A 17,193-nucleotide genomic window follows, 5' to 3' on the forward strand; every position below is an offset into this window, starting at 1 on the left:
CAGTTTCTAATTTTTTACCCTTACAGCTAAGTTTTCGTTTCGTTTTATTTTTTTTGAAACAGAGTCTCACTCTGTCGCCCAGGGCTGGAGTGCAGTGATGTGATCTCAGCTCACTACAACCTCCACCTCCCAGGCTCAAGCAATCCTCCCACCTCAGCCTCCCGAGTAGCTGGGACCACAGGTACATGCCACCACACCTGGCTGATTTTTTTTTTTTTTTTTTTTGGTAGACATAAGGTCACCCTATACCTTATAGCTAAGTTTTTAGTTTTTTAGTTTTGTTTTTTTTTTTGAGATGGAGTTTCACTCTGTCGCCAGGCTAGAGTGCAGTGGCATGATCTCAGCTCACTGCAACCTCTGCCTCCCGGGTTCAAGTGATTCTCCTGAGTAGCTGGGACTACAGGCATGTGCCACCATGCACAGCTAATTTTTGTATTTTTAGTAGAGACGGAGTTTCACCATGTTGGCCAGGATGGTCTGGATCTCTTGACCTCGTGATCCACCCACCTCAGCCTCCCAAAGTGTTGGGATTACAGGAATGAGCCACCACACCCAGCCAGCTAAGTTTTTAAATAAATGTACTATTATTTTTTTATAATAAATTCGTAAAAGGAGTATTGCCAGGCCACAAGATATACACAGTTTTAATGCTTTTGATATACATTGCCAAACTTTCCCCAAGTTGTGCCAATGTACATTCCAACCAACAATTTACATTCCAAATAGGAGACTCTTGCCTACACTTGCTACTACTAGTAAATCCAAGTTGGGGAGGTGGTGTACACCTGCAGTCCCAGCTACTCGGGAGGCTGAGGCAAAAGGATACTCCAGGAGTTCAAGGCCAGCCTGGGCAACACAGAGTGACACCATCTCTAAATAAACAAACACACACCAATAGAAAAGTACAAAAGTCACTTTGGTTATTTTGTTCTACTTTTTTCAAAACTAGTAAGGATGAACATTTTTATATGTTTATTGTCATAATTCTTTATGAAGTTCCTATTCATGAATTTTAGACAAGTGATGTCATATTCTAAAATAAGGAATGCAAGAAATGAAGGATTGTGGAGAAAAATAAAGAGTTCACACTTGATTTTTCTAAATCAAAATAATATGAAGTTATGGATGATTTCCTCAGACATACGGCTTTTTAAAAACTTATTTATTAGAGTAAATTATACCTCAGAAGCAGAAGGTTCTCTCGATAAAATGATGGGTTCTTCATATATTTTCCTATAAGATGACAAAGAGCCTAATATTCCTGGATTTACAAAATCAATTAATGCAAAAAATTCTTGCAGATCATTCTGAATTGGAGTACCTAAAGAGAGACAAAAATGAGGAAAAGGTCAAGTTTGTGTTTTACAATCACAATCTCAGGTTTATAGCAAAACCACAATGGAAGTTTGGAGAAATTTATTCCCTAAAAGGAATAAATACAAGCAAATTGCCTAAAACTAAGAAAGAGCAGTCAAAGCAAGTTAAAAAACATATTAATCACCACATAAACTTTTAACTCTGGTTTTAATTGCATACCAAATTCTTACATAGTAGTATAGCATAGTGACTGATGCAGGCTCAGTGGAGTCTGACTGCTTAGGTTCAAATCCTACCTGCATCACTTACTCCAAGTGACCCTGAGAAAATTATTTACACCAGTTTATTTTCTGTAAAATGCAGATAGTAATAGTCGTTCCTAGGGTTGTGAGGATCAAAGTAGTCAATCCATATAATATACTTTGAATGGTGCCTAGAGCATAATAAATGTTCTATAACTTTAGTAATTTTACTGTTGTTATAGCTATGTGACTTTGGACAAACTGCTTAAGTCCTTTAAACTCAGGATTTTTTTCCACTTATAAACGTATGAAGATAATAAATTCCCAGAATAATTATAATGAAAAGTAGAGACAATGTATATGAAGTACCCAGCAAAATGCCTGACACTCAGTAGACACTCATTGAATGGCACCTATTATTACTACCTTTCAAAGTTATCAGATCAAATTAAGATCTTCACTGCCCAAAGGGTTAATACAGACTGTAATGGATTCATACACCTTCTATATATCACATATAGTATGCAATAGCGTTTGGCTAATTTTCAAAGAAACAGCATGTTTCAATAATTATAATAGTGCCAAAAGAACATATAAATCAGCACAAACAATGTAATATCAGATGGCTTTCAAATAAGAGATTAGAAAATGTTGTCCAAAGATATAAATAATGTGAAAAGTAAATAAAAATGCATTTATTTCATTAAAATAGATGACATAACTTTTTTAATGTCAAGGAATTTAATAATCACCTCCCTAAAACTTAATGAGTCCTCCCCACCCCCAGGCTGGACCAGCAATTGCTAATTTTTTTTAATTTAACACATCTAGTCAGTTTTAAATTTTCAGACACATCATTGAAAGAGTTGGGAAAAATACATTTATGTTGGTATATATTCAGTTAAGCCTCTAAAAGAATATGCATGATGATGACAAAGATTGGGGAGTATAGGAAAGAAGAGAAAGAACAGTAGAAGGATCACTGTGGTTGGCTTTCAGACATTCATCAAACCCCAAATGATTAAGTCAATCATAGTAATTCTGTGCCCTCCTTTGCAAATGACTGACGTACGCAAGGGTTCTTGTCTCATACTGGGTTCACTGGAAGCAGAGCCTAAGACAGTGATTTGTTTGCACGTGATTTACAGAGGGAGAGCTCTCAGGAGAAAGGGAATAATGGAATCAGAAAATGGTAGGGGAAAAAACTAAGCAAGAATGGCCTCAGCTATAATTTAGCTTGAGCTAAATTACAGGGAGCTCTAGAGCATAAACTGCACCATAACGTTGGCCCTGAAATTACTCTAAGGCAAGGGAGCTGCCATTTGCTGCTTACCCCTAAATCAGTCAATCGTTGATTGCAAACTATAGAGGAGAATACAGCTCTCATTCAATCAAATTCTCCAGAAAAGGAAGGGGTTCTAAATTGTTTAATCAATAGTACCAGCAGCTAAATGATGGATACAACAGCCCAGAAAAGGAGAGCTAGAAAGGGCACCAAGAAGTTCCATCAGTAGCATGTGACTCATCCTGGCCAATGAGACATGAGAAGTCATCACAGAGGGGCTCTGGGGAAAGTTTCCTCACTCTTAAACAAAGAGAAACAAGAAGAGCCTGTCCTGTTCTCCTTTGGATATCATCACATCTAGCAGTGATGTCTGGAACTGCTGCAGTCACTTGCTACCAGCCTGAGGATGAAGCCAACACCAAATATGGCAGAGCAGAAGACATAAAGAACCAGAATCCTTAATGACAACGTTGGGTTGCTGTAGCCTGCCCCACCTTTAGACTTCCACTTATATGGGGGAATAAGCACATCTGATTCAGATCATCTGTTACCAGCATCTGAAATCATCCCAACTGTGATGGGATGATTCCCTTTGTATACAAAGGGAAGAGGCAAGAGCAAAACTGGACAAAGGAGGAAAAGCAGAACACAAGAAGGGAATAGGAAAAAGGATTTAGGGCAGAAAAGAAGAAGAAAAAAGAGTAAGGAAGGGGGGAAAAAAGATGAGAAGGGGAATATGGCTACAAGAGAGAACCAATAGTATAGTATAGCATCATTGTAAGAGTTTGTCACATTGCTTTCTAGTGGCAATTTAGACCTCCATTTGCTATTTCAGTGCTCTAATTCTAGACTAGGTAAAACCTGTAGAAGAAAAAAAAGAAAAAACTAAAGATTTTCAAGTCAAGTTGGTGTACTTACTAAGACTATTTTCAAGAGTATGGGAAAGAAACTTCTGAGAAAATGAAAGGAGTCTTTCTCTTCCCTACCTCCACCCTATCCCTACAAAAAAAAAAAAAAAGCTTTTTCTTTGTTTTTCGGTTTTTTTTTTAAAAAAAGAAATAAATCTACCACCCAACCCAACATTGTCAATAACCTACACCAATATCCTCCTGTAACCTCCATAAAAAGCTCTGAGAGCTTTTTATACACATTTATATTTTTCCTTTTAATCCTATAAGCACACTTCTAGGAATCTATACAGAAAGAGTATATGCTTGTAGATATTCATCACCACATTATTTATAACAGTAAAGAATTAAAAACAACCTAATGTTAAATTGTAAGAATAGTTTTCAAGATTATGCATTACAGAATAATGTTTATATGAAAGACATTTTGATGTACACATGTGTATGTGCAAAAAGATGTGTTTTGTATGTACGTGTAAAGAATTTTAAAATTTGCAAGTATGCTCTCTGTGTGTATGTACGAATACCAAAATATGTCAGGTGCTAACATTTAAGAAGGTGAGGTTGGAGGATGATTTCTATTCTCTAGTGTCTAAACATTTGATAGCAGTATGTGTGTTTTTAAATTTTCAGTCTGTAATAAGAATTTTGCTTCAAATCTCAGATTTATCTTTTCTCTGATATAATGAAAGGGCATCAAAGATCTTATAATAATCATTCAGCTCTTAATTGTGGGCTGAACTGTATCTCCCTAAAATTCCTATGTTGAAGCTCAAACCCCCAATGTGACTGTTTTTGGAGATAGGACCTTTAAGAAGGTAATTAAGGTTAAATGAGGTCCTAAGGATGGGGCCCTAATCCAATATGACTGGTGTCCTTATAAAAAGAGAGAGAGATACTCCACGAATACATTTGCAGAGAGGACAGAGTATGTGAGGACATAGGGAGAAGGCAGCTGTCTGCAAGCCAAGTAGGGAGACCTCGGTAGAAACCAAACCTGCTGACATCTTGATCTTGGACTTCCAGTCTCGAGAACTGTGAGAAAATAAATGTCTGTTGTTTAGTCTGTGGTCTTTTGCTATGGCAGTGCTAGAAAACTAATACCCCTCTATCAATCAAACTGAATCCTAACCATTTTCCAGTAAATATTAACTCCACAGCACTGGGCTAGATAATATGAGGAAACAAAATCAAAATTATTTTCATTTGATTCTTAGTTATTGAGCACCTATCATGTATATATCACTGTACATACTCCTATACAAACATCTACTTTCATAATAAGAAACAAATCATCTTGGGGTAAAACATCCTGCCCATAAAAGCAAAGACTTCATTCAGGCAATTCTAAGAAGGCAGAAACCAACTATGAGTATTTCTAAATTAAAAAGGTTAGTTAGGGCTAGTTTTTACCTAAATTCATAGCTCAGGGGATAAGAGTGATAAGGACAGCAAAACAGAAACAAGCTAAGATTGACAAAGGATACAGAGGACAATACTAATGCCTCAAATGAAACAATGTCACTGGTTGCTATCAAGACATTCTTGTTGAATGAAATCCTAGATCAATTTTCTACTGCAGATTAAATTTAATTTGGAATGTTAGTTAAATTAGTATTTGCTTATCATTGAGAATATCAATAAAATTATATATTTTTGCTACAGAAAATTATGATTTTCAAGTGAGGAAGGGAACTACTTTTATTTCTTATCTTCAGTACTTTTCAGTAAATTTTATTTCTCACTCTTCTTTTTTATTTCTTTTTCTCCTCCCTTCTAGTGCTAAACATTTTTACTTTATATCTGCAACTATTCTTAAATAAGCAATACTGACCCCCATCTTAAGCAGTAAGAAGAAACAGTCTTTTTCTCTTCTAACTCAGTGTTACTAAATTCAGCTAACTCATTTTTTTTTCATTACTTTTCTGGCTCCAGTGATCTCAAGATCAAAGGCCAGTAAAGAAATCTGAACTGCAGCATTGGAAATCAAGTATAACAAATCCACTCAGCTTCTCAAACAGCCAAAGATATGAAAATCATTCAGATTATGGTTCCTATTTCCCTGACTCATTTTTTCCTTTAAAAATGGCATTTTATAAATATTCAACACTAGTTTTCCTATTCTTTGGTTTCCACTTCATTATTATTGACAAACATTCATTGGGCATCTAGTAAATCTTGGAGGTATAACTATGAAATTTGACCCTAGTCCTTTTGTCTTTATCATCGTGATTAAATTCAAAAAATAAAAAGGTCATTTAGCATTTCCCAAAATCATTTTTTTAAAGTATAGATCATTTTAAAAATCGCTTTTGATAATGGTTAATACAATCCTCCCATACAAATTGGAAGTCAAATGACGAGGAATTTCTTAAAGGTGGATAATCTTCCCCACCCCAACACAGTAAGAACAGAAGAGGAGGAGTTTTCTCCTCTCTGTTGTTCTGGGACATATTTCCACCCTATTGGTATAGGAAGGAGGTACAAGTTTTTGGTCATACTCCTTCTCTCTCATCATTTAACTTCAGAGGAGAGCTGTGACATGCATAAACAACACATGAAGGAAAAAATGACGATGACACGGTAAGAATAATCATATCCTGACCATTCCTTCCAAAAGGGCTGAAGATGGTAGGGAAAATGAAGCCCCAAGTAGGAAATACGGGAATTGTAAATATTAGTAATGAACACAATTCTCTTCTTTATTCTGCTGACACAACGGCAAATTGGAAGGGCCATACAAGACCAAGATGAGATATGGGAGAAAAGCTACATTGAGCTACTTAGATCATACTCCAGTCTAGGCCTTAAATAAAAAGGTAGAAGAGGATTCTCGTATTTACTATCCATTCCACCTTCCCAGACAGTTGGGTCCAGAAGCTCTGTCCAACAATAAACCATGCATATGTAGCATATACATATAAAAATAACTGATATTTATATTAAACACTTACCACATGTCAGGTAGTTATAAATAACTGATATTTATATTAAACACTTACCACGTGTCAGGTAGTTTCCCAAGAACTTTACATTGATTAACTCCTCTGACCCTCATGAGAACTCTACAAAGTTAGATGGTATTATCATCTCTATTTTAGAGATTTAAAAAAACTGAGGCACAGAGACACTAAATAATTTGCTCCAAGCTGTACAGCTACGTCAGACTCGTGAACCAAGCACAAGCAATCCAGTCTGATCTCCTAAATTCCTTATCATGATATCATTGTGTTTATTCCTAAAAAACCCCCAAAGTCTGGGCTACAGAAAATTACACATGGGTTTGAAGATTCAGAATCCTACCAAGAGTTAATTAACACAGGTTTATTAGTATAAATTCCATCCAACACCACCAGTTATTTGAATGTTAAGCATCATAGTACAAGTCTGTATGTTCACTAGGCAAAAATTCAAAAATATCTTCCCCAAACTGAATACTGACCAGTTAGAATTATTCTTTTCTCACAAGAAAGGCTAATGAGGGCTGTAGTTGTCTTAATGGCACTGTTCTTCAAACGATGCCCCTCGTCACAGATTAGAAGATCAAATTTTATATTCTTAATTTGATCCAGGGAACGAAGTAACATTTCGTAACTGATAATAAGAACAGAATAAAATATAGACTTGGTGAATTCTTCAACTTTGTGGTCCTGAGGAAAAAAGACAGTATTTTAAAAATCAGGAACAGAAACAATATGAAATCAAATTTAAGCAGCCTATTCCTGACAGTCACTTATTAAGAATTGGAATATGTTAACTCTTTCTGTCTTAGTCAACTGAGGCTGCTATAAACAAAATACCATAGATTGGGTGGCTTAAACAACAGACATTTATTTCTCACAGTTCTGGTGGAAAGTCTAAGATCAGGGTGCTAGCATGGTTGGATTCTGGTGAGAGCCCTCTTCCTGGCTTGCAGAAGAATGCTTTCTTACTGTATCCTCACATGGTAGAGAAAGGAAGTTCTGGTGTCTCTTGCTCTTGTTACAGAGGCACTAATCTCATCACGTGGCTCTACCCTCACGACCTCATCTAAACCTAATTACCTCCCAAGCCCACCTCCTAATACTGCTATATTGAAAGTTAGGGTTTCAACATATGAATCTGGGGGACACAAACATTCAGTCCATAACAACTCAAAACCAAAATGTAAACTAAGACTCCATTTTTGTGCAAAAGGGTTAGGGAGTTAACAAGTAAAAACTGAATTACTGATTGGAAAAACTAGATTTTTTTTAAATGACTAAAGCTAAACTTTTGAGGTTCTTACCTGATCAACAGTAAATATCTTGATCCTTTCACTTCCTAGCCATTTTTGAAATTCTTTCTTCCAATTATTCACCAAGCTTCCAGGTGTGACAATTAGTGTCTTCTTTATTACTGGCTTGCCTCCATAGGGTCCCTGACACTGCAGGGTCCAGATGAGCGAAATACATTGCAATGTTTTCCCTAAACCCATTTCATCAGCAAGAATAGCTCCACATCTGCCATTCATTCTGTTAGAAACAATTTTACTTCCTTTAATCACAATAGAAAAATATTTTATGCCCTCAAAATCATCAAAAACCAGAAACTGATATTTTGTAATGACACTGAAGACTTTTAGTACTTCATTAGCTAATTTACAACACATCTTTTGCATATTTGATAATTATATCCATTACATATTGTCAACTAAATTACCAAAACATAAATCTGAAATTAGAGAGTTGAATCTAAATCATCTGCTACTATTACATGTACATATTTAGAGGCTAGAAATGAATTCCAATTTTATATCTGCATATGGATAATTTAACTATAACTGTGTTTCTCATCACTAAGAGTTATATTTATTAGTTTCAGATATCAAAACAGTTTAAAATATATTGTTGTATTATATTTAATCAGCAAGATCTACTGAGCTGTATTTTATGATTCTGTCAGTAAATGAAGTCCTCAACAAAAATAGCTCCCTGCATCATAAAAAAATTAAACAATAAACACTTGATATAATACACATAATTTAGTAAAAGTTGTTATCCTACAGACCTACTAAGTTATGTAATTTAAAATTAAATGTTATTAGAGATATTATTAGTAAGACCATGTATTTTTATGCCACTTTATACTTTTAAAGACCTTAGAAGTGTATGTTTTACATTTTTAAAGTTAAGAAAGTCCAAGGGAATTAAGGATATTACAAAAATACATAAGTATACAGTTGACCACTGAACAAGAAGGGTTTGAACTGTGAAAGTCCACTTATATATCGGTTTTTTTCAATAAATTTTATAAATGAGTGTGCCTACCTCTCTTGCCTCTCTTCTATCTCCTCCACCTCTTCCACCACCCTCTGCCACTCCTGAGACAACCAAACCAACCCTTCCTCTTCCTCCTCTTCCTCAGCCTACTCAACATGATAAGGATGAAGACCTTTATGATGATCCATTTCCTCTTAATGAATAGTAAATACATTTTCTTTTCCTTAGGGTTTTCTTCATGCTTTCTTTTTTCTGGCTTTATTGTAAAAATACAGTATATAATACATATAGTATATGAAATTATGTGTAAATTGAGTGTTTATGTTATCAGTAAGGCTTCCAGTCAATGGTAGTTTATTAGTTAAGTTTCTGCAAAAGTTATATGCAGATTTTTGACTACACAGTGGGTCAGCACCCCTAACTCCTGAGTTGTTCAAGAGTCAACTATAGTTTGTTAGTTAATTGTATTTCTTCTTAGTAGAAATTAAGAACCAATATGCAATTTTATATATGTGTTCCATTTCAAGGTATAGAGAAAAAAATTACCAACATAAATTACAGCTACTATTTAGGTGGCTGTTTTAGATCAATACTTTGGCAACAAAGGACCAAATGTCAGCCCAATGAGATACAGTGAATAGCAAAGAGAAAATCCAGATTCATCCTTTCATGATAAAGAGAAGGGAGCAAACAGGAAGCCTTTACGGAGAAGATGTACCTTGAGCAAAATTGTAAAGGGTAAATAATTACTACACTAATTAGGCAGCTGAATATAGTTGGAGCTTGAACTGAAAAATATGAAGCTAGCACGACAGGTAGAAGACACAAGATGAGGATACTTATCCTTGAGAGTTTAGACTGTATCTTATAGATCAGCATCTCCCAAACACCAGTATTTCATGACTACCATCACGATTTGTTGTCATATCTGTGATACTATGTTATTCATTATTTTTCTTCAAATCATTTTAACTTAAATTTGAAAAGAAAACTCTTTCTAAGCATAATTTATCTGTGAAGCCAAAAGTTTAATGTGCTATTTTTCTTTTTTTTTTTTTTTTTCTCTCCAGACGGAGTCTTGCTCTGTCACCCAGGCTGGACTGCAGTGGCGCTAACTTGGCTCACTGCAACCTCCGCCTCCTGGATTCAAGTGATTCTCCTGCCTCAGCCTCCTGAGTAGCTAGGATTATAGATGCCTGCCACCACACCCAGCTAATTTTTGTATTTTTAGTAGAGACAGGATTTCACCATGTTGGCCAGGCTAGTCTTGAACTCCTGACCTCAAGTGATCCGCCTGCCTTGGCCTCCGAAAGTGCTGGGATGACAGGTGTAAGCCACCATACCCAGCCTATTTTTCTAATAACTAACTAAATATGCTACTGTTCAAATTTTTTTTAAAGGCTTGTCCACTTGTCACCTCAAAATGGTCCCATATACTGCCAGTGAAGTAGGGATCACAGTTTGGGAAACACTGTTCTAAGTTCTGAGAGTCTCTGAATGATTTTAAATAAGGGAATGCCATGTTCAGAACTGTTTTTCAGAAAACTCAAGATGGTGGCTTTAAGTAGAATACATTTGAGAAGCATCAGAAGCAAATATACAAGTTAGAAGCCATCGCAATAGTCTAGATAAAATATGATATTTTTATGACATCGGTTACTAGAGATGCTGCAGTGGAATGACAGAAAAGATTAGAAAACAATATTTAGGAGGTTAAAATAATTAAAAGTTCAGGTTTGACTAGATTCAGAATGTGAGAGAGAAGAAATCAAAGATGATTCACAGACCAACTGAGATAAGACCTTCAAAAGAAAAAGCAGATTTGAGAGGAAATATGAGTCTACTTAACAGTTTCTGGAAGACAGTATTCCCTTAACTTGTCATCATTCAAGGAGTTCTTAGAGTTGGGGAGAATTTCATTTCCAACTACCTTTAAAGGACAAATTTTAAAATCAAGGGTCTTGGCATTTAAAAACAAGGCAAAACAAAACCAAAACAAACAAATAAACAAAAAAGACTGGAAGAAATGTTAGCAGGGGCCTTTGATTCTTTTTTTCTCCTGTTTTTTTGTGTCCTCTAAAATATCTTTAAGATACTACTATTGTTTAATCAGAAAATGCAAAAGGGAAGAAGAAACTTTTTTCTATTTTCAGATGTAGAGACAGAAGAAAATCTTTTTCCAAAATTCTCATAACCAGGCCAGGTGCAGTGGCTCATGCCTGTAATCCTAGCACTTTGGGAGGCTGAGGTGGGTGGATCACTTGAGGTCAAGAGTTCAAAGACCAGCCTGGCCAACATGGTGAAACCCTGTCTCTACTAAAAATACAAAAATTAGCCAGGCATGGTGGAGCACGCCTGTGATCCTAGCTACTCAGGAGGCTGAGACGCAAGAATCACTTGAACTTGGGAGATGGAGATTGCAGTGAGCCAAGATAACGCCATTGCACTCCAGTCTGGGCAACATAGCAAGACTCTGACTCCAAAAAAAAAAAAAAAAAATTCTTATAACCAGAATTAAAAGCCTCTTTCACTTGCTTTTATGACCCTTTACCACACTAGCAGTCAGTGAGCTTTTATCATACCACATTAAGGTCAATTGCATTTATCTGTTTACTCAAATACTTTAAAAGCCACTTAAAAGTAAGGACCGTGGTCCTGATTCCTATATGCCCACCTCCTAGCAGTATGTTTGGCACATGGCATCTATCAATAACCACTTTTGGAATAAATGCACACATTAAGCACTATTCACCTTTCCTACCAATTGAAATTCATAGTGTACCCTCAGGACTCATTATATCAGGATCTTCTTAGAAAACCATTATTGTGTTACAGGTTAAATCAAAATTCAGATTAGATTAAACAAATGATTTATTTTCCTACCTCATTCCCATTACACATTCATAAAGGAATATGATTCCTTCTTTCTGATGTGGTCGAAGATGATATACAAGGTAAGGATCAATCACTACATCCACAAGAGGGAAACAGTTCTTATTGAATACCCACTGGTGATTCTTATCTGGTCGTGGCATAACGAGGGAATCTTAAAAAATGGTAAAAGTACAAGATTGTAATTTCACTTTTTCAGCAACCAACATTATCTTGTTTTCATTACCCTAAGATAGAAATGTTTGCCATCATTTGTGGCCAAAAAAGTCCAAAATTTAGTCACAGTAATGTTACCCAAGGGCACAAAATTTAAAAAGAAAATCTCATACCTTACTGATGAACGATTTCATGCAAAGAATTACGAAGAGCCTTCCAAACTTCATATACCCAAAAGTGCTTCAAAAGCACTGAAATTCACTATTGTCTAGTAAGGAATTCAATAAGCCACAACATTCAATAGTTCAGTATTCAGAGCAAAGAGAACTATTTCCAACTGAAAGCACAGGTTGGAATTTTGCCAAGATGCATTTGCCAATGTTCACAGCTTCTCATTCTGAAAAGGCTCCCCAAATTTAACATACAGGCTTTCTATCTTTTCAGTCCTAAACACACTAACAATGATCATTACTCCTATTAATTAGAACTGAGAAAAAATGATAAATTTTCCATTGACTTAGCCACCATTATTTGCTTGAAGTTAATTACTACATTCATGAATGTCAAGTTCATAAAGCTTTTTTTTTTTTGGGACAGAGTCTCACTCTGTTGCCCAGGGTGGAGTGCAGTGGTGTGATCTCAGCTCACTGCAACCTCCGCCTCCCAGGTTCAAGCAATTCCCATGCCTCAGCCTCCCGAGTAGCTGGGATTACAGGTTTGCGCCACCACACCCAGCTAATTTTTGTATTTTTAATAGAGGCAGGGTTTCACCATGTTAGCCAGGCTGGTCACGAACTCCTGACCTCAAGTGATCTGCCCACCTCAGCCTCCCAAAGTGCTGGGATTAAAGGCATGAGCCACTGCACCCAGCCTCATGAACCTCTTTAAAGCAGCATGAAGTCATCATAGAATAACAATGTAATTCTTCAAAACTATGCTAACACAATTTAAAAGATTTACTAAAATATCACCCAAAAAGGCAAAATCAAATATAACTAGAAGGCAGGTCTCAATTGATAAATCTGAAATTAGATAATAAACCCACCAAAATTATTTTGGGGATATATTTGCATGCCTACATCATGTTTATAAAAATTGAATTAGATAAAAAAAGAAAAAAGAAGAATGAGATAAAAAGAAATAGATTCCAGTAGACTATGTAAATATTCATCAGTGTGGAACTATACTGTCACAGGAATAAGAGTTTACCGTTAATAAGGTATAAGGAATATACTGTCACAGGAATATACTGTGACAGGTATAAGGAATATACTATATAAGGTATAAGGAATATACTGTCACAGGAATAACAGTTTACCATTAATAAGAGTCATGTTTACCATTAACAAATACCCAGAGGATAAGTTTTCTGTGGATCTTCCTAGGTTTCTGAGTAACTGAAATGAGCTTTCATCTTTGAGGTAAATTCCTGTTAGGCAGGAGACTAGGAAGTAAAAATGGGAAATGTAGTCCTTGGCTTTCCTCTGTATCACTGTAGCAAAGTAAGAGTGCACTCCTTGTGGATTTCCAGCCAAGAAATGGCCCCATTATTTTTCTATCTTTTAAAAAGGACAACAAGGAAAAAGAGAAGATAGAGGTGAAAAATCACATACTGCCCAAACAAAAAGGACTATAGGATTATAAATCACCTAATAAAAGGCCCATCTTCAAGAAACAGAAACCTAAACAGTCAAAATAATAGAACGCTAGTTCAAATTTTAAGATGTTTCTTTATCTTCACAATGATGAAGATGATCATTTAATATTAACAACATGTCTCAGGCATTAAAGTCTACAACCTAATTTTATCCTTGGCATAAGATAAATACATGAGAATAATTAACCATTTACTATTTACCCGAAGTGCTTTTATAAACATACACACACACACACACACACACACACATATATATATAATTCACATGTACACAGATATATATACATTTACATCACATACACACAACACATAAATGCCACAATAAAATGTTTCATTCACTCACTCAACAAGTATTTCCTGGAAAGAGTATATACTAGACACTCTAAATCTCCACGGTGGTTATTAGGACCCACGTTTTACACATGAGTAGGCAAAACATTAGGAAGGTTAGTGACTACCCCCAAGAGGTCAAAGAACCAGTTAGTTCAGTGGCAAAACCATGATTCTTACTCAGATCTCTGAATAAGCACAGTATTCTTTTCAGTTCCCCACAGCCCTGTATTGTGTAATCGTAAAAGTACAAAGAGAAAGGAGAATAAAGAGGAGGGGGATTGTTAAAAGAGTTGGTGGGACAGACAAAATATTTGGACAAAAAGAGAAAATTCAGCTGCATCAGCTTCCACTTCCTGTATTTCAACTAAGTCTTTGGGATAAGCTAATATAGAACTAAGAATTTTTAATTGTGGGGTTTTGTCCCAATAATGCCGTTGATTATTTGTATTTAGGTAAGTCGGTTCATCTTCCTGGGCCTGTTTCCTCCAATGCAAAGTGAAGAGACTAATCTAAATGATCTCAAAGGCCTCTTTACTTCAAAACTTATGTTTCCATAACACTTGCAATGGGGAAAAATAATCATTACTTTATATACTTGCTGTTGTAAGGAAAGAAGTCACCTCTATGTGTCAACTTTCACATCTACTACACTATACTTTGATTCAGATAACTTGTCCATCCCCTCACCAAATGAGAAGCTCTGTGATGACAGTTTTATCTTTAGGCCCAACTCGTAAAAGGCAATCAAGAAATACCTGCTAAGTGAACAGTCAAATAAAAGAAAAATCAGATACAATCTAGGTTTCTTTTTTTTTTAACGTGATTTTTAAAATTACATTCATCAGTGTGAAAATTAACTGACTGAATGGAACTTTCACCAGTAAAATTTGGACTTTGCATGAAATCTTACCATTCAATATTTTTATACACTAAGGCTTGTGATCAAGGCATACAGTACTCAAACTAGAAGTATAATCATAGTCCAGATTAATACATTTACTAATTTCTCTCCTTACTAAAAAGTCAGATTTTATTCAAAATTATACACATGTATGTGTAATGTATATACATACAATTTAGATATGTTTCCTTCAACACATGTACAGTATTTTTATTACTGTATTCTTGGAATTATTCATTTACATATGAAATAATTCCCAAACTATATTGTTATTTGACTTCAACATTATCTCTTATATCAGATTATATATCTCAAAAATAATGTATACTTTCACCTAAAACTTTTAAAACAAAATTTAAACTTCAAATTCACACACAAAAAACATTTTGACAGTAAAAACAGAAAATTCAAATTATTTTTAAAATCTTACTTGGCGTATATGGGTCATGGCGTGGTTTGCAATTTTGGAAATCATTCTGTCTATTTTCCTTTGAACTTGGTTTACAAACACTTTTGAAAGGGTTAGAGAAACATTTCCTGGCAACCTGAGAAGAATGCGAGATAGCAGTACTTCCTCCTCCAAGCTGAAAACACCTGCCACTGCTGAAGTCATCTGGAGAGATTACACCCATGACTTCTATTTCTTTTCCACAAATCATCAGTGTTTGGCCCTCTTCGATCTTTTCAAGCTCTTTGAATTTATAACCAATGCCTTTAAGTTAAGAAAGAAAAAAATTAATTGACACTCTATGACACCATGGTCACCTTCCCATAACTGTACAAAAAAACTGCACTTTGAATGTAAACAGTCTTGTATAATGCATTAGCCAAAATGGAAGCATAATTTAACATTTTGGTTTAAAAAAAAAAAACACTAAAAATCAAAAGAAATAATACAGCTATCAAATTAGCCATGCTTTAGAGAAAGCAAGAAATTTTTTTACTATTGAAAATATAGATTATTGTACTCTATAGTTTTGCCATCTCTTGTCTGGAAAAATTAAGCCAAGAAAATAGTTTGATAGGCTATATGTATCCTCCTTTCTTGTAAATAAACTACAGAAACATCATGGTACCTCTATTTTCACTTAGAAACAGCTAGAAATGTGAAGGAAAACTAGCAATAAAAGCAACTGCTACCACAACTAGTACTGACTGTTCCACATGAGATAGCAAAGTTAAAATACAGTTGTGGCAAGAGGTCATAGATATTCCATGTTCTAACTCTTTAATAAAACATGTAATATTTTGTAATATTAAGCTTGTTTGAATTATTATTAATTTGATGAACATTTATTAAGTGTTGCTGTGTAAAGGTGCTGATGAAATATAAGTATGAATAAGTCAGTCACAGGCTGCTTAAAATGAGTTCATTAACCACAGAGATGGAATTTTAGACGTCCATGCTTGTCTACTAAATGCATTAAACTATTAAATGTGTAGTTATTGTGCCATTACCAAGCAAAGGAGCTGTGTATACCAGAAACTTTAAAGTCTCTAAAAATAATAATAAAAGACTGCCGCATTTAGAAAATATGATGACCCTTTTCAAGTAGTTGAAAATTACTAAAATTTTCTCTAATGAAACTGGCCTAAAAGTTATAATCTGTGCCAATCTGTATTTAATATATAGTCTTAAATTATTTATGGTGGAATACTTTTTAATTGTAATGCTCTGATATAGGAAGAAATTACTTAGCTCAATGTCAAAGACCCATCACTCCATCCCAATTCAGTATTGGTCTTCACTTATCCAAATTCATGAAGATTATAGTTTTATCTTCACATAAAATCCAATTACTGTTAATCTCAGTTTTACATGGAAATGGAAGACAAGAATAACCTTTTAACTTTGAGGTACCTTTAAAGTAGCTCTAATTCCAAGATGTCTCATTTCATTTAGATCCATAGATGATCTTGATCCAAAGATGACTCTTTCAAACATCTCAGTCGCTAGAAGCTTTTCTTTTACTCTTAAACTTTGTTTCTCATACTGGTTTTTTTTTTTTTTTCTAGGTATTATGCAATGATGGCCAACTGAGCCTGATGCATTATCACAAGCTATTAGCAATTTTAGCATTCCAGCTTTCAGTTTTCTTAGCACCTCTATCTTTATATTAACAAATTTACATATTGTATATCCCAGTTATTTAAAAGAAGAACTGCTTATAGACAGTAACTTGCAAAATTAACTTCAGGTTAATACATTTATTAATGTTATAATTAAGCAACCAAGTCCTATGTTTGGATATTTTCATTTTG

At 34.9% G+C, this 17,193-nt stretch overlaps 1 protein-coding gene across 4 annotated transcripts in view; it reads right to left on the reverse strand.

The window, feature by feature from the left end:
• The window catches only part of RAD54B (RAD54 homolog B), a 126,719-nt gene that overhangs the window by 46,229 nt on the left and 63,297 nt on the right, over window positions 1-17,193 (reverse strand). For all 4 annotated transcript variants that reach the window (XM_063668986.1, XM_054498678.2, XM_054498679.2 and 1 more), the window contains exons 5-9: window positions 15,362-15,643; window positions 11,876-12,038; window positions 8,020-8,245; window positions 7,195-7,402; window positions 1,182-1,321 (exon numbers count right to left, since the gene is read on the reverse strand). In XM_063668986.1, the coding sequence (XP_063525056.1) occupies window positions 1,182-1,321; window positions 7,195-7,402; window positions 8,020-8,245; window positions 11,876-12,038; window positions 15,362-15,643 (1,019 nt within the window). The remainder of the gene's footprint in view (window positions 1-1,181; window positions 1,322-7,194; window positions 7,403-8,019; window positions 8,246-11,875; window positions 12,039-15,361; window positions 15,644-17,193) is intronic.

Source organism: Pongo pygmaeus, chromosome 7 (genome assembly GCF_028885625.2).
Source record: "Pongo pygmaeus isolate AG05252 chromosome 7, NHGRI_mPonPyg2-v2.0_pri, whole genome shotgun sequence".
Lineage (NCBI taxonomy): Eukaryota > Metazoa > Chordata > Mammalia > Primates > Hominidae > Pongo > Pongo pygmaeus.